The 26,946-nt window shown below is 43.2% G+C and overlaps 1 protein-coding gene across 1 annotated transcript in view; it reads right to left on the bottom strand.

The window, feature by feature from the left end:
• Positions 1 to 26,349, bottom strand: part of unc5a (unc-5 netrin receptor A) — a 195,977-nt gene extending 169,628 nt beyond the window's left edge. Inside the window, exon 1 of the mRNA XM_062394356.1 lies at positions 25,741 to 26,349. Within this exon, the coding sequence (XP_062250340.1) occupies positions 25,741 to 26,349 (609 nt within the window). The remainder of the gene's footprint in view (positions 1 to 25,740) is intronic.
• Positions 26,350 to 26,946: the final 597 nt, after the last annotated feature.

The raw sequence follows: 26,946 nt of genomic DNA, 5'->3' as shown, positions 1-26,946 counted from the left end.
CCAAAGCGTCACGATCGCCCCCTGGTGGCTGGCTGCAACAGCCTATAGGTCATAAAACCCAACTCCTTTCTTATGGGATGGGACATTGACCAAACCAAAATCCTTCACAGATGATGCAGTGCAGTAATTACCCCCGGGGTCTGGACAACTGGTGATGGTTCATTCAGTTAATCAATCAAATTTTATTTGTATAGCCCATGTTCATGAATCCCAGTTGGTCTCATAGGGCTTAACAAGGGGTCACAATCCTCTGTCCTTAAGCCTGAACAGAAACCTCAGAGAGAACCACATGTGAGGGTTCCCTTTACAACATTGATTAGAATAAACAGTTTGTAACATAATGGGAAGCGAATGAATTGAGGGGTTATAGTCAGTAATGGTAGAGCATCTGAGTAGGCATGTTGTACATCAAGCAGTCTGGTGGAAAATAAAGGTCCACATTCAGTTGTCACCATAATCCACAATCCATCATCATGATCCACTGACACTGTGGGGATCCATCACGGTGATCCGCCATCAGCTGCCAAAGCCATACAGGATCCTCCAATACGATCAGGATCGGTTGAGGTTGAGGATCCAGATGAGATGACGATGATGCTGATGAAGGCTACAGGAGATTGGGGTGGAGGTGGGTTGTGTGCGTCTGATTGGCTGGGATAGACTGTGGCAGAATCTGATTAGCCATTTAGAAACGCCCACAACCAGCTGATCGACAAGCATAGAGAGAGTGACAACATGACTGCTCCTACAAAGTGAAGCCAATGTCAATTTTATCAAACTGATGCACGTTCCAATACTCTCTTTTCATGTGAATATTGCTTGAGTTATTAATGTCATGCTATTAAACAGGCTGGAATGTCATGATTGACAGCTGAGACTGACTTGTGAAGCACGAGTATCGTCCGGAGCTCGATACCACTGCTCCATCCCCGGATCCTTACTGCACAGACTCTTACTCCGAATGCACAAGATGACAGCTTTCTTATCCAAGAAATTTGGGCTTCATGTCTGGATAGTGGGAGAAAGTGGAGCTGCATCTGTCTTTATTTACATGGGGTCAACATAGACTGATACATGCAAGGATGCACTGGACTTCATCGACTGTGGTAACGTGAGAACTCACATTGCTTCATAATTTATGATGCAGCGCTGTAATTATGCCGATTGAAAGCATTGGCACACTGATGTGCAGAATTGTGATTGTTTGTTATGCGGTTATTTGTTTGCATTTATGTGTGACTTGTAATTGTATTAAAGGAGCAGAATAATTTTTAGACTTATTATTATGCCAAAGGAATAAAACCTCCATGTACACATACGCACATGTGATCCTCCTGTGAAGGCTCGTTCAAGGCAGCGCAGAGTTAACATGCATCTGTGCAGACAATCCACCATGTTGGTGTGTGTGTGTGTGTGTGTGTGTGTGTGTGTGTGTGCGACTGTGCGTGTGTGTGCGACTGTGCGTGTGTGTGTGTGTGTATGTGTTTGTGTGTTAAAGGCAGAAGCTCAACAACCGTCCCAATATCAAAGCAGGTGATACTTCAGCTGAAGATTTCTCCCCCCGAGGTGGAGTGAGCATAGTTGACCCCAGAGTGGCCATCCATTGCATTCCTTTGAGCACACTCCAGCCATAATAACACTTCACCGCCTCTTTCATCTATCTGCACCAAGCTGTGAGGCTGCTAACTTCGTTTCCTGCCGAACGCGGCCGCTAGTCAGAGAAACGCAGACAAATAATTCACTGTTTCAAAAAGCATGTGTCTGTTGAGTTTTTTACATCTTTTGAAAATAAAAAATCTGTACTTTTGATGTGACTGAATAAAAAAGACATCCAATACTGACATGACCTTACCCGGTAGAAATTGTTTCCGTGATTCTGTTATTCTTGTCATTGCCACAAGGACGTTAACAGCTGCTGATAACAGAGGCACAAGTCAGGAAGCAATTTTTTGTCTCCTTGCACAAGGAAGCGAGCATCAAACATTCAGAAGCCGCGCGTCGTGACAAAAAATGGAGCTGCGCGGACTGTAATGGAAAATGACTGACAGCGCATGATTTTCTGATTACATGCCTGACAGCTCGCACTTACCGAAAAATGACGGGGACAGATGTTTGCTCCGACTCACATACAATTAGGTTTTGACTTCATGAAAACGAGGAATTAATTGAAAGTGAAATATGGAGAAAAGATTGTTTTTCTGCTCAGGCGGGATGTGTGTGTGTGTTTGACGTGAAGGCGTGAATGACTCCTCTACACGGCACGTCTCTCACCCGAATTAACATGACGTTAAATTGTTCCGTCTTTAGAAATGGCACTGGGGTTTTTTCAGAATGAACCCAAGATATCATGACTATAATTATGAACATTAGTGCAGCCAGATGGTGTTGTGTATTAAAAGCACACAAGTCATAATCATATTAAGCGTGGTTTTATCTGAGAGTTTTATGAATTAATTACCCTGTTACAGACGAGCTGATACTCCATATGATGATTTTTGTCAATGAAGTAACAATAGCGTTATATTTTTATCCTTGGAAGGAAATTTGAACCGTAGACAAAAAACAAAATCGAGAGATAAATATTTAAGGCCGGTATTACCCAGAATTCCTTTAATCTGTGCACCATTAAAACAAATAGCAAATATAATTGCTGCACTTATTTTCCAATGTGTGCAATAAACAGCAATTTGCTTTGAAACGTGAGGCTCCCTTTAGACAGGAGCTGTGTTTATCTCTGACGTCTGTCACTGCCTGGAAAAAACAAGCTTTTTTCAAATCCAGTAAATAGGATGTTTACTCAAATTCCTATGGCAACTTTTGCTGTTAAGGAAACTCTCCACTCCCACTTGCAAGTTGGAGGAACACCAGCATGACACTGTTGCTGCCGTCCCCCTGGGCTCGGAGCTCTTTGGGTGCGTCCTGATGACACCGCGGCTCAAGGGGCCCCGCGACCGGATAGCTCAGACAATCATTGCGGACGGGGAAATAAGGTGCTTGGTGTCAGTCGGGTAATTTTGTTTACCCAAGAACTTTGTGTGCATGCGGTGCTGTTGTGATGATTATTGGTGTTATGATTGTTGTTATCCACAGAGTCATTGTGTCCAACCCGCTGTCAGTTTCAATTACCGCTGTCTGTGTTTCCAAATCCTCGCACAAGCCGCACGGCCGTCCCTGACAGTCTTATAACCATTCAAAGGAAATCCATACACATCAGGTTATCTTTGTGTCTTTGCTCTCTAAACACAACACGACAGACACGGGAGGGTGAACTCATGTTATGCCTCGTGGGTCATCAAGGTTCCCGTGTGTGGACCGACTTTCCCCCCCTCGGGGTTTTTGAAAGATACAAATGTCTCTTGCTTCGAGGACGGCCAATTCAAGTTTGAAGTTCAAGTAGCTCGCCTTTGATGTGCGGCTCCGGCTCTGGGGATGCAGCGTGGGCCTGGAGTGGCAGGTGTGTGTAGGTGAGCTCACTGACCTCTCAGCAGACATAAGACCTGCCAGCTGTAATTGGTCTCTGTTCCATTTACTTTCTTATCTATTTGTCCGCCAGTCTCTTGACAGCCAAAGACAAAATATTGATCTGCACTTTGAGGATATAAAGGACATGTAATTCTGCAACAGAAATTCAGCACACAGCCTGAGCTGGATGCACGGCGGACGCTGTAAGCCGTGCAGGTGATTCTTGTTAAGTACCTCCGCTGGCTCATTCCTCTGAGGAAACAGAGAAGATGACCTGCATGCTAATTCTTAAGATAATGACAAATGAAATAAATGTTCCCCTGTGCAGCGGCAGTGAGTGAAGAGATCACAGTACATAGCTTTGCTCAGCTGGTTTATTTCCCTATTAGGACCCTTGTAAGTACAGGTACAAGACAAGCTTCAGCCTAATTAAAATGAGGAATAATTTGTCAAATGATAAAACTTCTTATTCTCACATATGGAGGTTGGTTTTTATTTTTCTTTCAAAATAATATTTTTTTTTCCAAAACTGTCCACTGTGAGAAACTGTGTCTGCTTTTTTTCCCATTAAAATGTGTTTAATTGCATTTGTGTATTTTGCCCTGCGGCAAGGTTCACCCACAACGGATTAATCATCATACAGGGGAGTGGAGTGAAACATACATATATAATGCATGTGCTGAATTGCACTCAATATGGAAAGTAATTAAAAAGAAATCATTTTAATTCCGCGCCCTTATCACAGCAGGTTTTTGAACCTGCTGCAGACAGAGATGATTGAAGGGGAAGGTGTGTGTGTGTAAGTGGGGGAAGAGGAGAAGGGAAAGAGGACAGATAAGGTGGGATTGGTACTGTCACAGTGTCACATACACGGCAGGTAGAAATTGTCCTGCACCAAAACACAGAGACACCCCCGCATCCTGCACCGTGTGGCTCTACACAATTCACTAGTACACACACAGAGCATCAAACCCTGCTGGTTACACTTACTGCTTTTAACCCATTCATGTTGAGGCTGTAATAAACATGCTTTATGTCGCACCGCAGACATATTTATTATCATCTTACACCACCCAACTAAATGTGAACGCTTGAAAAATATTTAAGCACATTTGATCGTTTCAAAACCATTAAAGCAACAAGTAGCATCCTCTGAGTTTCTGAGGTGTGTCTGCTGAAGGTGCTGAAACCACAGCTAACCCCATATCTGCTGTTGGAGGAAGAGTGGGCTGTCCACTAGCAAGAAGGTCACAGTTTGATCCCTGGCTTTTCCTGTTCGCATGCAAAAGTGTCTTTGAGCAAAATAGTGGACCCAAAATTGCCCCTGACGTCTGAGGCGGCAGTGTGTGATCGAAGAAGCACAGCATTTTCAGCACTGTATGAATGTGTGTGTGAATGGGTGAATGTTACCTGTGCTGTAAAGTGCTCTGAGTGGTGGGTAAGAACGAAAGCATTGCACTTACACTACTACCTGCTGATGCTGAATCAAATAAGACTTTCCACGTTTGCCGGGTAATGGGTTTAGTGGGTTAGAAGGTACATGCTCCACGGAGGGCGTGTGGTCCCTCAGTCCATGTTTGCACACAAGACCCACGGCACTGCTGTCACCGAAACAGAAAGATCATGGCCATGAAGGGAGATTCTCCAGAAGTCTTGAGTTCCAGTTCCCTCCAATGAATGTTTTTGTTTAACTGTACTTGCTGTAAAATGGTCAATGTAATGTTTGTGGTGATCATCGGCTGTAAATCAATTTGGGACGATGCATAATCAATCCACATCTCATTGTTCATCATACATTTTAATAAGGAAAGCTGTTCTGCTAATTTAATGCATTTGTAGGAAGGCATAGCTAGCTAGGTATATTACTGTAGGCTGCAGCTTGTAATGGAGCAAGAGAACTACTCATAATTATTTAGAGGAGGGTTGTGCAGTCATGGTTTCTGGCCAACTTAAAATATCCCTAAAAACAAAAGATTCTACTGTAAAATACTGTATAATGTGCTTATAAACAATATTCTGAATTTCTTCTATACACAGACTTTAAAAAAGGATCCTACTTTTCTGGCCTTGTTATGAGACACCCAAACGAAGACATGCATTAGAAAGCTCCCCACCTCATTTGTGGCCTTTCCAACATGACTCAAACAAATGAGTTTGGTTTCCCCCTGGCAGCCACTATTTCTCCATCCATTCACAGATGGCTGCCCCCGGCCTCCCCGAGAGGACTGCAATTATGTATGAAGTGTATATCTTTATATTCACACTCTTTAGAAGAATTAACACGGGGCAATAACTCGGTCATGTCCGATAGCAGCCACAACAGCAACAATAAGGCAGCTCCCTCGTGTCCAGCCGAAAAAGCGGTTTAATATTGAATCGAGTTGCTCAATAAAAAGTTTATTTTCTTTGGTTCACTGGAGCCATTTTGTCACACATCACAAGGGTAAACTAAATGCTATATTGGTAATGAATGTAAGTGTATGACCTACCAGTAAATGGCCTCTCGTGGCAACGCTCAAGTGAGACTTAGTGATTCAGACGTTGTTTCATTCGAAGTTCACTTGTACTTCTCGGTGATGTCACTGGACCTGGACGCCAGAGCTTAAGTATGTGATATATTCTCATATGAATAAAGTGTTACAGTCCCACCCCTAATCTTGATAATGGATAGCCCCACCTGAGCCATGGCCTTACTTTCTGCCAAGAAGTTGCCAGTACACTAGCTGATGAGTCAAGCAACAGCGAAAGGGAATTACAAGTTCAGATCCCCTGGCTGTGGAGCTTGGCCCTGTTAGGGAAGAACATGCTCCACTCTGCTGCCCATTTACTCCGGAGATATGGGCTGCTCAGCTTTTACTGACTGTTTACTCCTCAGGGAATCGGCTCCATCCTGTTAAAGTTCAGGTCACTTCTTCCTCCTGCTTAGCTGGTGCTGCTGCTCTTCCGCCGCTGTAGTCACCGTCCCTTTTTTTTTAGTTCCACACAGCGCCACATCAGCATTACCCCTCAGGTTCGGTCTAAAGGGGGTAGACTTCATCAAAGTGCCAATATTTTAGATACAGGTTTTTATCGGTTCTGGCTCCGTTTCGGAAATGATCGAAATGAGGCACATGGTTAAAAGAGCCAATTTGACAAACAGAGAGGAAAGAGAGCGCCTCAGTAGTCTGTGAGTTTGTCACGTCCGACATGACAGACCGGGGGGGAGGTCAATGAACCCTCCCCCTTTGCTGTTTTTTCAGTGGTGCGATATGTTGGACGTCACAAATGCACAGACAGCAGCAAGGTGAGATAACGCCTCACATGTGAGATTGTGACCTTGAACATGAGAAAAACAGAAAAGCAAACTCTATTGGAAATGGGAAAGGATATACCCTTTTTTTAAGGGGGGGGGGCAAAAGAAGCACATGTCTGTTTCTCTGCAATAATTGAAGTTAATAACCCAGCTCTTTATGTCTTCATGACCAACAAGAAACCGAATGGGAGAGATGAAAAAAAACAGCTGCAGCTTCAGGATGATGTACGCCCTGTTCCCGACACAGATTATGTTCACAAGCATAAATTCATGGAGAATCCACCGATTCGAATTAGAGTGCACATCAAAAAAAAAAAGACAGATGCCATGGCTCCAGCCCACAATGGAAAGTGGTCATTAAAGAATTTGGCCGCTGCTAGAATAAAATAACTTCTTATTTGTTCAGTTGAACATTGAGGCATCACCAGTCGCTCACTGAATGAGCCCTTTGGTCTTGGCCCCAGCAGGGAGTCAACTTCACACACAGGCTTTTCACACAGTCTGCTGGCCAGGACAGTCAGGCACACAGCAAATCTGTTTAGTTACTTCATCAAGCCATGAAGTGTTGCTCAGGGGAGGGCAGCACTTGTCAAAATGGATACTGTGAGAAAAGTCAGCCCTTGCAAGGCCATGCTTCTATGATTCTGTGACCTTTCTTGAAAGTGGCTCATTTAAGTCAAATGGTCTTTTTACAGAGACCACAAAGTTTGACTCGTCTGTAAGACCAACCAGAGGATATTTCACCAGCACTAGCCACGTGTACTATACTCTGGGCTTTACATTAAGCTGCAAATGTATAGAAAGACATATTTATTCGCTTAACAAGTTTTTTTCTTCTTTTTTACGCCTTTCTGTAGCTCGGGGGCTTTCAAATCCCAATCCTCTGTCCACACATTTTAAAGAGAATAAAGAGGCACTAGGTGCATTAGGCTGGCTATGCTAGAGGCAAATGTTATTTGACGTTTGATTATAATATTTTTTCCCCCATCTTACTTGGTATGAATCAATTAGCCACTGAGGTTAGATGGTTTGGTAACACAAATCTTAATTTATAATGATATTGAGAAAGTTATTTCTGTGGCCCAACACGAAAACCCATTCCCATTTGGGCTGAAATGACCTCCAAAGGACACAATGGCTGTCTATTAGGGGCACTCTGGTGTTATAATAGCGGCTGCACACAATGAGGAACACAGCGAGGGTCGTGCAGCTGCAATCAAAACTTGAACGGTAGCCTATTCTGCTGTCCGGCGAGCCATTTAAGTGTGATACAATCATAGAGACTGGTCCCTTTCACAGCGGGAGGCCAGGAACAGCAGTCATTAAAGGTGTTACCTGTTGGAGAGAAAGTGAAGGTATCTCAAACTGCAAGGTTTAGATGTTGGGAGGAAAGTTAGAGGCTCAAAATGATCAGACATTTTTAAAACATCTATATTTTATGACTTGATTTTGTCATTGAATAGCATTTGTTCGATATTTTGATACTTTTCCCACCTCTTAAAATATGGGCCCAAAAAAATAATTTAATACTGTCACCAGAAGTCAGATTTCTAACTGTTTTGAATAAAGATCAGCTTCACTGTTACCTGAAGTGAAAAAGTTTCACGCCGATGTCTTTATTCACACTTTTTTCTATTTGCAGGTAAATTGTGCTGCCTTTTGATGCCGGCTTTATCTGAATGCCTGCAGGTTCCCTGAATTTAAATTAGCTGTTTGTATCTCTGTGTTGTGACGAACTATGTCAGGGTTATGTTAATTGACTTTCAGCAGGCGGTTTTGTGCCATTTTCAGATCCCCAAAATACCAAAAACTGACTTTCAGACGACTGTTCGCCTGGACTTCGTCTTCCTTTTAGGTTTGCCCGCTTCTTCCTCCACCTTAGAAGTCAAATCTGCTATAGAAGATAGTTTCATCCAACTTGAAGCTCGGTGCATCATTAAAGCAGGAGGCTTTGCAATTTAATTTCCAATTTTGGTGCAGCCCTGCAGACTAATCATTAAACAAAACCATGAATAGTATAATTGCGGTGTGTAAAACATGGGTTAAACCGATCTTAACCCCCGTGGATGAGTATGGTTATTCCAGGTCATCCAGTTAAACAGAGATGCTATTTGCACAGAGGGAGGCGGAGCAGGAGAATGATTAATGTGACAGCTAAAAACACAAGAACGTGCTTTGTGGAGAATAGTTGAAACTAATTAGTCATTCAAAATTCATACAAATAATGCAATACAAGAAGTGATATAACCCGATTAATTTGGATGAATATTAAACCATGGATCTCTTGCAGTGCCTGTGATCATAAGCAAACACAATTCTCTCTTACTCCGTTCTGCTGCACTAACAGCAGAAGCTTCAGTTTATGCATGAAAGGAAGAGTCCAACGCTCGGGCCCCCCTTCCACATCCGATGCATTATCTCAGTGTGGAGATGAAAAGGCAGGGCGTGGGGTTGGGAACATTATAGAGACAGATTGTTGGTTGAGATCATTTGGACCGGCTGTGAGACCTGGCCTGTACACAGCTGTGCACCTGATCAGCGATACTGACAGAGGAGAGAGGGCGTCAAAGCGAGCCGAAGAAAGGTCAGGAAATAAAATATAGCTCTCACTCTTCTTGGACCACCAATCAACTCGGCTCGGCTGCCCTTTTCCCGACCGTCTGCCGTGGATCCGGACCCGCTTTGACACCGAGATCTTTCAAGTTGTAAATCACGTGCGCGCTTCTCGGTGAAGGTGAACGCAGCGGCAATTTGCATGGAATTGCGATCGCCGTGTAAGTTGAGTTAACGAAGGAAAATGGGAATTACCTGTGGTTGAACACCATCTCGTGTCCCACATGCAGTTAAAGGTGGGTTCTGTGATATCGCTCTCTGGTAAAATGAAACAGAAAATATCATCTCTCATAGAGCGGCGATGGTAATTGGTGGGCTGTTGTGAGCCATTTCTCCAGCGATAATATCTTGAATTGAATTTACATGCAGGGTTTCCAGTAATTACCACACTGAACGAGGGAGAGCGACACACAGGAAGAGAGAGAGTGTTTTAATTGGATATTTGGCCCCTCTGGATGTGGACTAAACCATGGAGCAGCATCATTATAATCTCTCATCAGGTTCTAATTTGAACCCTGAATGCCCACTCCCCACTGCGCTCCGTACACTTGAAAGTACAGGCAGCCTGCTCAACTCTTTTTTTTAAAGATAATAGTAAAAACTGATTTAGTTTTAAGAGAGTTCATATTTAAATAATAAGAGTAGGTTCATTCATTTCTAATGCAGTTTGCTCACATTTTTTTCCCACTTGTTCAAACAAGTTCTTTGCGGTGTCTTTACCAGCCTTTTGCCGTCTGAATCGCATCATTTTGTCAAATTAGCTTGTCCCACAGACATTTGGTAGCAGATTTGAAATCTGATGCTCACGCTGAACTATTGGCACCAGCAGACAACATGCCCACACCCACAGCCTCCTTCCTTGTGTGCATAAACAATTGAGTTCTACCCAGCGGTTGGCTACTGAGCTACTTATCGCCAAATCACCGCGCTGTGAGGATGTCTTCTCTGGCCGCTGGTTGCAGACGGTGCAGGCTCGCTCTGGAACCCTGAGGCTGTAAGAACACAGCTCAGTTGAACCCTGTCAACGTCATTACCTGCTGATGTGAGACGACCTAATGACCTTTGAATGAAGAGACAGGTTTAAATCCAGCATATCGCCGTATAACCCCTTCAGGTGGCGGCCTTCAGGAGTGAGGAGAAAGAAAACAACAGATCAACATGAGAAATGCCATACATACTAAGAGATTACAGCAGGGAGCCCGGTTTTATACCTGATTATTTTCATCTCTGAGTGTCAGGTTTACTCTGTGAGCTCGTTGCCGAATTAGGTTTTTATCAACTTGGAGACGAGGCAGAAAGCAGACAGCTCTCTCCAATCGATATGCTATAGGTCAGCCCAGAGTCTTGTATCAGTACAATCGATACCCGCACATCAAAGTAGTACGCCTTCTACACTCTTAACAAGTGCAAAAAGGCCAGACCCTGGAGGATCAACCCAATAAGTGGGTCAGAAAAACACTCCAAGTGGGTCAAATGAAAATGTGCCTCTGGATGAGATTCCTCCTCGCAATGCAGCGCACGTGCGTTCATTTACGTTCAACCATGTACTTGTTTGATCAATGTGTGAGTGGCCATTTTACATTAACATTGATTGTAGCAGAGGTGGAACCGCACCCCCGCCAGGGAACGACCCCATGCAGCATAAAACCTGGGATTTCTCACCATTCAGCATTTCCACGCAGGAGACCGTGTGTAAATGAATCGACTCAGCGGAATGAGTGCTGTATTATAAACCTGCAAATGTCTGCGCTAGCCAGGCAGGTCAACATAACTGATGCAATAGCAGCAATTTCATCGGCCACAAAGCAGCGAGCTGTTCTGCCAGAGGTAAGATGTCACGAGGCGCCAGCGGGCTCAGAAATGATTATTATATGTTTTGTCTGTCTGAACAGCGCAAACAGCTGATCACCGGTGACTGATAGGAGCTAATCACAGTGGAATCTTATCAGAGCGCTGTGTATTGCAGATAGTGTGGGCCGGCCTCTGTTATCTGCACGCAGCACAGGAAGGCTGAGCGTTTGTTTCGCCCCCCCCCCCCCCCAGCGCTGGCTCTCTGTGCACCTTGGGCATCCAGATAATTTCAGGATTTGTAAGCGTTGAAGTTTCAGCCCAGCGTAGGTGTACATGTTAACATTTGAACTTGGCTCGTAACCGAGGATTTTCCTGCCTGAGAGGCACAGCGAGATAAGGACGCTCTTCGGCGTGTTAGAATACAGCAGCTCTAGATGAGGGCAGCTGCATCGATCTGCTCAATTCAACTACCAACTAAGATTAATCAGATTAAAACAAGCTCTGTTGGGTCCATCGCATTAGAGCCTGATGAGAAGTGATGAAGAGGAAATGTGTAAAGACCTATTTGCAACAAATTATTTATACGACGCGGAATACAATCTACATCATTAATTAACTACAACTTCCTTATTGTGCAAGACGTGGAAAGGAAGAGAGTGTTTTTGAAGTCTGTGCCCTTTCTCACATTTACTCTTTCTACTCCTATCAAAATAGCTAATTACGTTTTTGTTGAAAAATGTTAAATATCCTGTGCTATGGAATCTGTTATATCCTCAGAGGCTTGAAGGTGGCACTTGTTTCAATCAAGGACAAAAGGTGTGTTTAAAGGCACAGACAGCCACGGAAATGTTCAACTTATGTCATTAACGCTACTGCACTGCATTTGTGCATTGCCTGTTTATCTATAAGGTTAACTGTGTGCTCGTGTGTGGGAGCAGACATACTGACTGTGTGTGTGTGTGTGTGTGTGTGTGTGTGTGTGTGTGTGTGTGTGTGTGTGTGTGTGTATGTGTATGTGTGTGTGTGTGTGTGTGTGTGTGTGTGTGTGTGTGTGTGTGTGTGTGTGTGTGTGTGTGTGTGTGTGTGTGTGTGTGTGTGTGTGTGTGTGTGTGTGTGTGGCATCTCTACCTCAGAGCTTTCTGTCATGTCCTCCAGCCTCTCAGTTTGCCACTGTGTGTTCATGAAGAAGATTCATGAAATCCGGGTATAAAAGAAAATCCATCAGATTGTTTTTCCCTATGCACTCTACTGAGTCTAGTCTGTGTTACTCCTTTAAGGTTCTTTTTAAAAGCTTCTTTTCTTTTATTGTCTAATATTACTTTTTACACTTTGTCATGATGTCTTTTAAATTTGATGTAACACACTTTGAGTTGCCTTGTTAAAGGTAATATACAAATACATTTGCCGAGCCTTGAAAAGTAAAAGATTTGACTTGATTGTGGCACTAAACGAAAAATTTAGGAATCGTTAAAGTTTGTGATTTATCCTCTGGTGACAATGAACGTTCAGTATCATACCAGTCCATCCAATAAACCAGTTGTTGGTTTAATCTGGACCAAAGTGGTGCACTGAGTGACTGACGTCACCATTCTGCTAAACACTTTAATTTCACATATGTCACATTATGTGCAGTGTACATGGATACTATAATAGTGTCCTTCGGTGGAATCTTCCCATTCACCAAAATACAATCCGTGAACTTGGCTGACATGTGAACGTGATGGTGTGTGTTTGTGTTGTATGTCTGCAGCATGTTATCGTGAACACATCCTTGCAGATTGGATCACACCAGAAGAAACATTCATCTATAGTAATAATAAGGAGAGACGTGTTTATATTTTTATTTTCTTGCCTTCTTGGTTTATTATGATGTTACCTGTCCTTGGATCCACTCCCTCAACTACCCTAAATGGTTATGCCTATATAAGGTTTCTATGAAATATGACCAATCACAGTCCGGAAACATTCTTCACAAGCAGGAAGGAGTTGGAAAATGACAGGGTTGTGGCTGATCAGCCGCAGATATATATAAATAAAGAAAGTCTAATAGAATCGGATTGTATGATTTGTGTGGCTCAGTGTCCAGGCTTGGAAAGTGTGAAAGATTCTTTGTCGGGCCACCGGCTATAGGGACTTCAGTATATGGCTTTTTTGCACTGTGCCGAGATGTCACTCACTTCAGCTCCTGGAGCAGCTTCTATGGCAGCTAGGCATTCCTCGGCCTGGTTGTTGCCTCAACAGCAGCACCGTGGCGATGGCATGTGGCCCTTACTCCAGGAGAAATTTTATAATTAGGGCAGGTACCCAGACAAAAATCTGTAGCAGCTGACATATGGCTGGCAGTGTTACCTGTTAGAGCGCCTTGGCTATAGACGCTCTATAATTGACTCCCATCACTCCCGAGGCCGCTCTGCAGGCCGTCTCCTCGCATTTTCCCCCCGACTAGCTAGTTACACTCCTGTTGAGGCTCCTAAAATAGCACATATTATTCAATAAATTCATACAGCTCCGCACTCATCTGCAGTCAACAGTTAGAATGCCCTGCTCGTTAATATGTAATACTACTAGTGCAGGTTTAGTCATTTAGGCACCACTAAATAAGAAAAATAAGGTCCTGGAGTGAATTCACAATGTGTGAGACGATGCCCTGTCAACCTGAGACGATCATTATCCTGCATTGTTTGATTGGTCCCTTAAAAATGTTACGTGAAAGGGAGAAAAATATGGTTTCTGCACAGTGTTAGAAGCGCCTTAATAATCTGGCGAATGAGGCCCTGAGGACAACCCTTCTTCCTTAATGGTGTTGTTAGCAGTCTCTTGAAAACCGCGGCCAATACTCCGGTGTGTGTTGTTTAACGTGGGATATTTCTATTCCCATGCATGCGTGGCGTCTTTGGGCGGACGGGGTCTCTGGACATCTAGATTGACAGTCCCAGCCGGCAGCATTGCTCTGGGGAATCATTGATTCCTTAAACCAACCTAAAGATAACACAACATTTACATATCTACCTAATTACCTTAATCAGTCGGCACTCGTTTATCAAGCAAACGTCTAAATTGCTTTTTGCCAAGGTAAATTAATTTGAATTGCATTTTGACCTTTATTTTTTATGATTTTTTTCAGTCCCTCTATTGCTTCTAATATATTTTGCACAACATCTCAGTTTGCTGTACATCTGGTCTCATATTTGTGCATCTTGTATGTATGACACACATACCTACATACTTTGGGGTTTGTATGAGAAGGATAATTCCTGTTTCCCGATGTGCTTTCAGAGAGCGTCTTTCCACACGCTCAGCAGAGGCAGCGTTGCCCGGCTGTGTCTGGCTGCTTCTCCTCTGAGCTCTCATGCACCAAAACCCTGAAGATGGTCTGGAAGAAGACTAATTAGCCCACAAGTGGCGCTGGAGGTGCACAAGGAGGTTTGACATGCAGGAGAAATATTTACCGAGTTTTAAATTGCAGTGTCAGTATGTATACAAAAAAACATTAGATGCCGAACAGAGTGTTATGTTCTCCGACCGCTAATGACCACATTAATTGATTTAATCAGTCTTTTGGTGATCTAATGTTTTCCGCTAAGGAAATGGACGCAGATCAATGCGACATGAAACACTGACAGCTACGATTAGATTTTTGATGAACGGATACTTGCCCGTTCCTCGACCAGACTGGCGCACAGCTCTGAAATGCATATTGTGTGACCCACGCTGCACATGTCGTACCAGGCATGAAACAAAGCTGTTATCTGACAATGAGAGCCTCTTTTCAGGCTCATTAACACTTGCATGGCACATTTCTCGCTCTTTTAGATTCAAGGAACGTAGAGGGAGATAGTGCTGAAATAAAGACGCTATTCTTACTCTTCTTACGTGGGGAACGTATGTGGAAAAGGAACACGTGATGAAATGTTTCCTTTGAGCTCATAGCCGCTCTTTAAATTCTTACTTGCTCCCTCCATTTATTCAAAAGAAAAAGAAAAAAGAAAATCATCTGAGGCTGCCTCTTTCATGAGAACAAAACTTTGCGATAACTCAACAATGACCAGGCTAATCTGCATCTGTTATTCCCACACAATGTTAATGGGGTGCGTGCAGGGTTATCACCGGAACTCAATGGGATCTATTGAGCTCAAGAGATGAAAGAATGCGAATGTTGTTAAGAATGAATGGAATAATTCTATAGATGATCAAATATGAAGTGTGAAACTGTTTTATTAGTACAGGCTTGCATGTTATCTATGATTTAATATGTAAATGCTGTATTATTTACCATGAATAAATAAGTAACAGGACTTTATGATGAACGCATCACATATACGTTCAGGATAATATCTTAGAAAATTAAGTAATGCCATCACAGCTAATTTAATATAAGATATTAAAACAAAAAAAACAAGGTCTTCTTAGATAAGACATTTGGTAAAATTCACATGTCCATAAAACATTTTATTCAAAAAAGTATTTTCATGTCCAAGCCAAAATCTGTTTTGAAAGCTCCGTTCTGCCCGTGCCGCTTTAAACAATGGCCGTGTTGCTCTCTGATGATGACAGCCTCATCAATGAAATGATCCAATCCAGCAGCATTTTGTTTCTTCGTCTTGGAGAACCTGTGCCCGAGCCAAACTGTCACCGCTCGGCACAGACTCAAAGGCCGCCGAGATGTTTTGAGTGCAGTGCAGCAGGGTTCTGGCACAAAGACGTCAGAATCTCAGGATTATTTCTGTCGAGAGCAGCACTCGTGATCCCGTCTAAAAGCCCTTGTTCTAATATATGTCCATCACTGCGGCTATCCATCAGCACTCTCCTGTAACAAAGTACTTACTGCGCCATTGTTGAATTAAAGTAAACAAGCTTGTCTGCCTGGGATATGCATGTAAATGAGAGACAATAGATAGTCGGTGCATAAACAACAAGGATTTATTAGAACAAACGTGCACACACACACACACGTATACAAAATACGTGCACAAAAATGGCTGTGCATGCTCCCACGTGCACTAGATTTACATGTAAATTTGCAGAACTCCGGCAGTTATCATTATAGCTGTTTTCAGTAGGCACTTTGATTGCTTTAATTACAGTTAATTGGCAGCCTCGCACTGTCGATCCATCATTACCAGTTATTTATTTGTAGCCAGATTCACAGAGCGTCTGAAGTTACTGCAGCTTGCCGGGGACTGTGCTCTCTCAGCAGGTTACCTGGAAAGGCTTTTTCGAAAAGTTTCAGCATTGCTCCGCGAGCAGAGTGGCTCCATGTAATCACAAATGGCTGGGTTATTGTTTTACTGACAGGAATGCTCAGATTTCCAGATTTGCGCATTAAACATTCAGCCTTATAAAATATTGAGGTGCGCCGCAAATGGCTTACTGTCTCAACCTGGGAAAAGAAAAAGGAGATCCAGATTCCTCGCTCTTTACCTCAACACCGGCATGAGCTCAAGATGTACCTTGTGTGGCTGGGGTTTCTGTTTTCATGTGGCCGGGAAACTTTGCAGCCGCCTGAAAGCGTGTGTTTGTTAATATTTGCGAATATGTGGCCGGTGTCGGATGTGATTGATGATGGGTTGTGCGATTCCTCTAACTGAGTACCATTCATCCTCGGAGATATGTTAAGAGATAGACAGCTGGATACATTAGCGGAATGTACCCTCGAGTGACATCCCAGAGACAGAGTACCTTGCCCTATTTCACTCAATCAGGGAACACATCCCCTTGGCAGAGCAGTGTACCTAACTCTGAATCCGAGCTCTGGCTCCCAGATTTGCTCACGACTGGAGACAAACAACTCACAAGTATCCATTTAAAAATCAACAGTTTGTTGTAGCAGCTTCCAGTTGCCGGATCTGTCGAGGTGTGACATTTCTGCGACGCAGGCCAACACATGTGCCGGGCTTTATGGGATTTTGTGTGTGTCTGTGTTGAGAATCCAGGACTTTTTTTTGCAGCGAAGTGAAGCATGACGGTTGTTTTCTTTTCTCCCGTGTGTGCCCAGATGTCATTGTGTATGTTCAGACCAGGCTTTGCAGGAGCTCTCCAGCAGATCTCCACTTCGTGCAGGCTCTCTCTCATTCTGGATGAATGATCTACGCTCCAAACTGCCTGGCTCCCTCCATCAAACCTGGCCAACACTCGTAATAAATGATAGTGGGGGACAATGCCCTATTTTCACAGCAGAGTCATCTGTCATGCCAGGCCAGACAAAGCCTCCAGAGTTTCATCATTTCCAACGATTGCTCACACCAAACACAGAAGAAAACCTTCATCTGCTAACTAATGGCTGAGGGATACGTTGAAAGCCTGCTTTAATGTTTTTACTAAATCAAACACATTTTGCCTGGTGGGTTCCACCTCGAGTTTGATACCTGAAGCCACAATACCTGCCTTTATTTTTGCTTTGCGAGGAGCCTCGTCTCTCTCCTCCTGGTCGACGTCCCATTACACCGGTTCTACATTCAATTTCATGTGTTAAGTGCTTAATTAACCCCTTGATTATATTAGGTGGCGTGTCAAGGCGGACTCTTGATGCTCAATGTCAATTTGCAGGTTAATCAGGTCACCTTCTATCATCTGCCAAATGCAGCAGAGGCCCCGTGGTCTTGTCGTAATGGTTCGCCAGAGAACTCCTGAGACTGCAGCTCAAACCAGCTCCAGCTGCGGTCCACAGTGAAACGGTTGTGGTATACATATTATTTGATGGGATGTAAGTATTGGACATTAGCAGCTGATCGTTCCCTCTCTATTTGTCCCCAAAAACTAGCTGATGTCACGTTCCCTTTTAATATAAGTATGTATTTTTGCATCTGGGGATTCTCATATGAGGAATGTCTCGCCCACTTAAGCTTTTCAGACATGAATTCTGAAAATTGAATCCAGACGTTGTTGGGAGTTTTCCATTCACAAATGCTGCAGGAGCTTTTTCCAGTCAAATCAAAATTATTTGGAACATCCAGGTGAGGGGTGGCTTCTGGTTAGCTAGAGGATGCAAGGGTCAAGATCTGCTGTAACGATTCCTTTGGATAAATTATGGTTTTGATTACAGCACACTGACGCTGGTGTAATAACCAAAAGCTCTTGAAGTTAATGTATTTCCAAATTGACGTCTTCCTCTGCAGCCTCCATAGCTCTTGTCAATTCTGAGATATTTCACATCCTTCTTTTTCAAATTTGTTTCCGCTTTTAGAAATGTCGTAAATTGTCGACATTTTCTGGACATTTTCCTGACACAGGCTCACTCTGACATTCTCTGACATTTTAACTTGGGCACTGCTGGGAACAGCTCTGGAAAATGTTCTTTGCAACTAACTCAGACATTCGTGTTCTTGTGTTTAGCCTCTTAGAAAATTTGAGGAAAAAGTGCATTTCTGAAAACAGCTTCAAATAATGATCTACCATCTTATCATTCATTAAATGCAACTGCTTTGGAGTCAAACTCCAAATCTCTGTTAGATCACAATAATATAACTGGGTCATATAACCTGCAGTGGTTTCTTTCTGTGAAAGTACACGCTGAAATAATAATTAGAAGTGACGGTTTATGTTTGAAATATTTCTTTTAGATTGGATGAGGGGTGTGAAAAATCAGCTAACGCAAATTATCCACACGGTTCACCAGGCAGCCTAATTAGGTATTCACTGCTCCATCCTGAATCAGAGGAGGAGGACTGATTGCAGAGTGGGATTTAACAGATGGAGAAAGTGATGTCACGTTTGTCAACGATCAGTTTCCTTTCAACTTCTCTCACGTGGGAACGCAGAGATAAGTAGTAAGTGAGAGTTGTTCTTCTTATGGTTGTGCCAAAATGTCATAGCTTGTCAATGGATGGTTCTTGTTGCCCTACCCTCACTGGGGCAACTGTTGCCGTCCCCTCGTCACTGCCCTGCACACACTCAATACTGATTGGTTGATGGTAGGTGATCAAAGTGTCATTGAAATGATCAGTCATTGGTCTGATACACAGTCGATGTCTGCAACTTTCACCAGAGCCTAATGTCAAGTTACCACTTCCTTTATGTAAGTAGACTGTAAATAAAGATCAATGACTGGACAGCTCCCCAAAAGTGATCCCAATTATCTTTATCTCCCCTGGTGGCTGACTGGAGTATAGGTTATATACTCACCATCCTCCATGTGGATGGATGGGACACGGACAAAAATAACAAGTGAATTTCAATCACTTTTCTAAAAGATTTGCTGTCATCTTATCACAATGATGTTTGTTCAAGTGCATTTCTGATGAGTTCAGTTTTATTGGATCCTATAAATATGATGGGGTGTAACATCGTCATCAACAGCTGAGACTGACTGTTGATTGGTCGAGCACGTGTATGAACGGGACATCGATATTTTTAGTTTTGTACAGGAGACACCTCCTCCATCTTTATATTGTGTGAACAGTTAAAACCTTCCAGTTACACGAGGTAGCCTTGTTTGGATAAAACACTTTGAACTGAAGAAAGAATAAGCTGAAAAAGCATCATGCAATGCCTTTTCCCTCAGCACCACTAAATGCAATAACCTTCCTCTGCTCAGCACTGCTGATATACTGAGGTCCTCCCAACCACTTTGACTCCCAGCTGGTAGAAAAATGTATAACAACCAGATCACATGATTTGATATGGTTAGTATTGTATTGTACGGGTCCGCTGCTTTAAGGTATAATTAAGTTTTACAGAAGAATAATTGGATTCTTCTATAAAACTGGGATGAAAAGCTTATTTATAGTTATAATATGTTGTCGGTAATGATTTTGACCTTTTACCATTTGTTTATTTGAAAGCAGTTAGAGTCGTGTGGGTCAGACATGCTGACGGAACAGGCCTGTGGCAGCCCATGTTAGATGTATCAAAGCTGTTTTCCTCCTTGGGAAAATAAGGGATTTAATGGCTGACCAGTGTGGAGAGTGACAGAGGCTTAATGCATTTCACGGTCCATTACCCCTGCATGAGTACATCCACTGACAACAGCCAAACCATTTTTTTTTTTTTTATCAATATAATATTTTGCAACGAGTGTGACATTTGCTCTCGGACAAACACATCGTTGCTCACACACGCACATACACACAATCTTTAAAAAATCATTTTCACACTGCATTATGCAAAGCATGAACAATCACACCAGGTAACGGGTGACCAACACGCAAGTGCAATCTTTATGTGCAGTCTGACAAGTATCTGCCCCCCCCCCCCCCCCCCACATCTCCCCCCACTCCCACCCGCCCCACCCGCCGCTTCAACCTGTTCTCCAGGTGATAGATACTATTTACATGGGAGAGGAAGTGCTCTGAATGCTTTGAGTAAGGCACCTGGGCACTGGCAGGCAAAGACAGAGTGCCTTGAGATAGAAATGTAACAGCACTATCTATCTGGGTTATTAGAGTCTCCCCCTCAGGATCCTTTCCACCAGAACACTGGCCATTATGTAGGCCACAGAGAAACAATGCACAGCGGGAAAAAAAAGAAAGTCTGGCTGTAGTAACACAGCGGAGGAATTAACTCTGGAGCCCTAAACACTCTGCGTCCCTCCCCCACAACAACCCACCGCCAGCACCAGACAGCATAATAAGAGAACGTGAGCATGTGTGTGTTCGGGGGCGGCAGGAGGAATCAGTGCATCAGCACCTTTCATACAATTACAACGTCATGACGAGCACATAGCAAGTTAGTATCACACTGTCTTTAAAACAAGTACAAATGATTAGGTCTACATTGGATCTGTGGAGTGTTGCTCCTTGTGATGCCCTGTGGAAGGAAGAGTTTTTAATAAGATGGCAAGCAGAAGAAACAAAATGAATGTACTTGTACTGATGTTTGCGTGACGTAGTAGACTGGGACAGCAGCTGAATGTCTGTAATTTATCTTGTTGCTGCCTTGCTGCCACCTGCTTTGAATGTTCAAAAGGATTAGTCCTCACGCTGATGGATTAAAGCAACGTGGGAGGGAGAGGAGGGTCCTGTGAGGAAAAGAAAGAAATGAAACACAGGCACACTAATCCTCAATTGGTCTGGTGGTGCTTCAGAATAATGGCACCTCGCTAATGTTGGAGTGATGGTGTGCATGTTCCCATGCTACCCCAGCTTCGCCCCCAGCGTTCCTCTCACTTCCCAGCTCCTTGCTGTTTACTTTTGACTATTGAATTAGTTGGTTAAAAATCTCATTAAGTAGCCTCCACCATCCACTCCCAGGTTTGCACACCACCTTTTAATCAGAGGGGTTTTGCTGGTTCATATAAAGTCTCCACAGTGACTCCAGCATCCCTAACTCAGCGGCAATGCAATTACAGACATGCTTGTTAATGAAATAAGGGTGTAGAGCGAGTTAGTGTGTGCGTGTGCGGCTGGGATTTTCAGGCACAAACCGACACACATATTGTCAAAAACATAATCACACATCAAAATATCATCATGCTGTAAATACACACAGCACATTACTTCTAACCACCTCCCACGTGCACAGGCAGAGCTCACCCACCCAGAATGCACGGCAATCCAATACGCCAGTGTGTGGGCGCAGCCGCCCTTTCACGCATGCACACGTATGTGCACCAACAAGACAGCAAAGCAATGCTCAGACAGGGAAGTCATTAAGGGAGCATTTAATTAAGGCCGGGAATAAGGTCAGTGTTGGAAGGACAAACTTACTCTAATAAAGTGTGGGTGTGTGTGTTGCACGAGGATCCCACAGCACTTATACATCAGGCTGGGCTGAGAAGACCACAGCTCAATTTTGTAACCCAGCTATTTCTATGCAGATTAAAAGCTCATTCATCAATTCCCCTGCACTCTCGGTTTGATTATGTGTCTCTTCTCTTCTCTTCTCTTCTCTTCTCTTCTCTTCTCTTCTGTTCTCTTCTCTTCTCTTCTCTCCTCTTTCTCCCCTTCAGGCGTCATAATACCACAGGAACAAATCGGCCCCCATATCCTTAATTAAATCAATCTGCAGGGGGGCCAGCAGGTGCATCCTCTAACCTTTGCTGCGACTCACTCAGGTCGATGCACTCAGACTGACCTTGATCATGCTAATCTGCCGCGCTGTACCTGCTGGACCGTCAGACAGAGTCGGGTGTCAGGTGATGACAAAGAGGGTCACAGAGGATCGCTCTGCCACGGCAGCGTGTCAGAAGAGCTGAAGCGGAGAAAAACTGCAGAACAATACTCACCTCCAGGACCAGGGTGTTCACTATCCAGCCTGCTTGACTCTGCTAATTAAGATTTATTTACTAAATAAATAAAATTATAAAAAAAACATTGTTGTGGTGGTTTGTTTTCCGGCTCTTCCACTATGTGTGTCAAAGTCTCTGGGGGCAAGATAATGATCCCACACTAAATACAGTATATTTAACATTTATTTTACATTGCAATCAGAGCAATCAGTAAATGTTTGTCTAGCATGGTTGAGAACCTACATCGTTGTGGGTCATACATGTATGGTCCGAGAAATCAGATACTTCATTAATAAAGGAAAAGAAACCAAAAAATACAAAAGAAAAGCCCCTTGACCGCAAATCATCTTTCCCTTAGATTAAATACCTTTAAAACAGAGGACTAACATATTTTAGGGTTTTCTGAGTTAAGAACACTACATTGTGTAATAGTTAAATCTGTGTAAAAATGATGGACGAAATTTAACATTGCAAAAATTGACAGCGGACTAAAGAAAAAATTCTCTAAAGAGGAGGCTATATGCCATGGCTAAATACAAAATTGTCCCCACATCGTGTGACTCGATAACAAAAATGAAAATGGACAAACAGGAAAAACAAAGATATTTGGCCTACGTGAACAATCCCAGCAAATTAATGACTGTCCAAAATAAATTGCTGTTATGATAGAAACTAGTTTTTGGACTGTTGACAATTTCAAAAGTAAAACTTTAGATGAAACTTACCAAATATATTTTACCTCAAGTTGTGACTAAATGAACTTGAGCTTTGATGAATTTTCCTTGTCAATATGTAGAAGTGCATCTTACATCTTAGTGAAGGGATAAAGATTGTATCTCACATGTAGCATTTCAGCACTTTGTCTTTGTTCTACTTAGAATGTTCTGTTTTTTTCTGCTCATAAATAAATAAAGAATGACCATGAAAGTAGAATCAACTTAAGTTTGCACACTCTCGGTGTCCCTTCTCTCTCACGTGTATATCTTTTAAATGGAAACGTTATCTGTGTTGGCTGGATAGACAGGAGAGAAACAGAGATTACTCCAGAGCCAAAACATACTGTACACATGACTTTTTAAACACGTATGCTAGACCTGCAAACAGAGTAAATAATGTAATGCGCTACACTGTGAGCTTACTGTAAGATGAATTAATTTCCCGACACATCTCCTGGCATTAAATAAACATTTCCAGAGGCATTTGTCCGTCCGTCATTCGGTCCCCATTTGACTTATAGAGATAGAGAGAAATGTACATTTTGTACAGTGCAGCTGTCCTCATTGTAAAGGCTGTTTCAATCCTACAGGCTTTAGAATAAGAGCCCTGATGCATGTGCAGTGTATTGCTTAGCATATGTTGCAAGTTGAAAAGACAGATCTAATCAGATTATTTCTGTGTGTAGTCTTGAAGGACTGCCATCACAGAGAATTTCAAAGTAGGATAAATCCATCTCAGGGTGTTCTCTTTAAAGGCCCAGACAGCGACCATAAAAGGCATTATGAAACAGGAATTATGAAAGAGCATTTTCTATTTGTTTATGGCAGAGGTCTTCAACAGGGGGTCCGCGACCCCTAGGGGGTCTGCGGAGGTACTGCAGGGGGGTCGCGACATATTTGGTTGAGATAATTATTATATTTTTTAGAATTTTTCCAAAAAAATTTTCCCCACAAATTTAAATGACTTAAATTGCATCCAACATATTATGAGGCTGATATGACCCTTTCCCTGACAACCTCTATCTGTCCAAGGTTAGATAAGTTGTGTGCTACCCATCACGGTCCGACATCTCACTAATGTGGGAGTATGTGTGCCGTCCACAGATGGCTTGAGGATTCACTGTCTCTTCTACATGTATGTTTAAAATAAAAACATGAATCTGTGAATTACTTTAATAGCTCAGTGTTGTATGCAAGATGTATGTTTATAAATGGCAGTGGCATGGCCACCCTGTACCTTGCACATGTTTTATTTAAAAACATGAACATATGAACCCGTGTAATATTTGAATAGTTTAGTATTGAATGCACAATAGCAGGATAGCTATGTTTATACATGGCACTAAGCCCAGTTTAATATAAAACACACTTTTATAGAATATATATAGTAGTGGGTCCCTGCTCCATCTTTCCAGCAGTTTGGGGGTCCTTGGCCTGAAAAACGTTGAAGACCCTGCTTTAGATGATCATCGTTTAGACATCAGAAGCTGTGGGACAAGATTCATGTCTTTACTGTTTCCAGTCTGAGGAAAATGTTCCAGTTTTTTAATCTTCACTCTCCTTCTTGAGAGCTCTTTCCAGACCTGAGCTGGAGCCCGGATGTTTCCCTGAAATGTTCCAGAGGAGCTGAATATGGATCTTCTCCTGCAGCCTCCTAGTAAAACATCTGTCTCATGTCAGAGTCTGAGTGTAAACAAGCAAACAGTTGTTCAGTTCTGAGAAACGAGGCAAATCTTCAGTGTCTCTGTTTGTGATTCAAATCGTATGCTCTTCTCGTAAAAATAAAGCAACAGCTCCTCAGCTCTTGCCTCCGCTGGCAAGCATCATGTCAGACAGGTCATGGTCCTCCAAGAGGCGGTGGAAGCATCTGGAGATGCTTGAAGATGAAACTTGTCTCATCCCCCTCAAAGGCTTCTTCTGACTTATGCTCAAATTCTTCTCTTCGCCCACTTCCAAAATTTGAGGAAATTGATCAGTCTTTTCCACCATGTTATCTTCTTTTTTTTATCAGGTTTTACCTCAACTGAGACCTCTAGTTCCTCAAGTGAGACCTCAGATTCCTCATCCGAGTCCTCTGAATCCTCTCCTGAGTCCTCCGATTCCTCATCCGAGACCTCTGATTCCTGTTCTGAGCACTCTGATTCCTCATCTGAGCACTCTGATTCCTCATTAGAGACCTCCGATTCCTCATCCGAGACCTCTGATTCCTGTTCTGAGCACTCCGATTCCTCATCTGAGCACTCTGATTCCTCATTAGAGACCTCCGATTCCTCTCCTGAGACCTCTGATTCCTGTTCTGAGCACTCTGATTCCTCATCTGAGCAATCTGATTCCTCAAGTGAGACCTCTGATTCCTCATTAGAGACCTCCGATTCCTCATCCGAGCACTCCGTTTCCTCTCCTGAGACCTCAGATTCCTCATCCGAGTCCTCTGAATCCTCTCCTGAGTCCTCCGATTCCTCATCCGAGACCTCTGATTCCTGTTCTGAGCACTCCGTTTCCTCTCCTGAGCACTCTGATTCCTCTCCTGAGTCCTCCGATTCCTCATCCGAGACCTCTGATTCCTGTTCTGAGCACTCTGATTCCTCATCTGAGCACTCTGATTCCTCATTAGAGACCTCCGATTCCTCTCCTGAGACCTCTGATTCCTGTTCTGAGCACTCTGATTCCTCATCTGAGCAATCTGATTCCTCAAGTGAGACCTCTGATTCCTCATTAGAGACCTCCGATTCCTCATCCGAGCACTCCGTTTCCTCTCCTGAGCACTCTGATTCCTCTCTTGAGACCTCCGATTCCTCATCCGAGACCTCTGAGTCATCAACCGACAACTCAGGGCTCTCTGAGTCCTCATGATCTGAGACCTTTTCCTGGTCAAAGTCCAGTGCGTGGGTCTTGGCTGGCAGAGAAGGAAAGGAGGCTGATTTCTTTAGCTGGTTGTTGGAATCCTCTAACTCTGTGATCTTTGTGTTGAGACACAGAATTGTTTGGTCCTTCTCCTCAATAATGGTCTTCTGTTGAGACACTAGCCTCCGTAAAACCTCTACCTTCTCTTTAAATTGGGTTCCCTCCAACATGCAGGGAATATATTTGGAGCAGTTGACCAACGGTTGAAGTGATATCTTCAGCACATCCTTCTCTGCTTTTTCTTGTTCGTATTTTGCCTCCATACGGTGCAGGTCCTGCTGAAGCTTTTTAATAAGAGCGGGCATCTCTACACCAAGGGATCTCCCCCCCTTAATGGTGGACACCTCACGTCTGCCTTGGAACAGATAGTCCTGGGTGGTTCTTGGTTGCCTGTTCCATGTTGCCATCTTGCTTAAAAATAGAAGCTCTTCTTCTTGTTTGTAATGGTTAGCAAGTGAATGAAGTGAAGTACCATCACATGCAGTACACATGTTGACTTCCTGATCATAGGAGAGTGCACTCCAAATAAAGGATTCCAAAGATCATAGGAGTCTGCATTGATCTCTGTCTCTCTCTGACCTTCTCTCTCTTTCTCTCTCTCTTTCTCTCTCTCACTCTCTCTCTCATTCTCTCTCTCTCTTGGTAGTTATTCAAACAGAGGGCATCTGTCACAAGTCATTTGTCAAACTGAGATAGAAGCAGGAAATAAAAAAACTACAAAGTGAAACGTTTTTCATCCAATAACTAAACAGTCTTTTGCTCACAGAGAGTTTCTCATTGGTTTAGTTTCACACCTGGTTTGGTTCAGAGCTTCAGACTCTTCAGTTCAGTGTGAACCTGAACATCAGGTGTGAACGGTTCCTCACAGCAGAAGAGGAGTTCTGGGTCTGGATCAAACTGAACCAGGGTTCTGTCTGTTTGCAGTGAAAACACTTTGTTGGAGAGTTTGTAATTTAGACCAATCACAGGAAGTAGATACAGAATTAAACAAGAGAAGAAGAAGC

The sequence above is a fragment of the Platichthys flesus genome, chromosome 8 (assembly GCF_949316205.1).
Source record: "Platichthys flesus chromosome 8, fPlaFle2.1, whole genome shotgun sequence".
In the NCBI taxonomy this organism is placed as follows: Eukaryota; Metazoa; Chordata; class Actinopteri; order Pleuronectiformes; family Pleuronectidae; genus Platichthys; species Platichthys flesus.
Note: the sequence above shows the minus strand (reverse complement) of the source record. Positions and strands in the feature narration are given on the sequence as shown.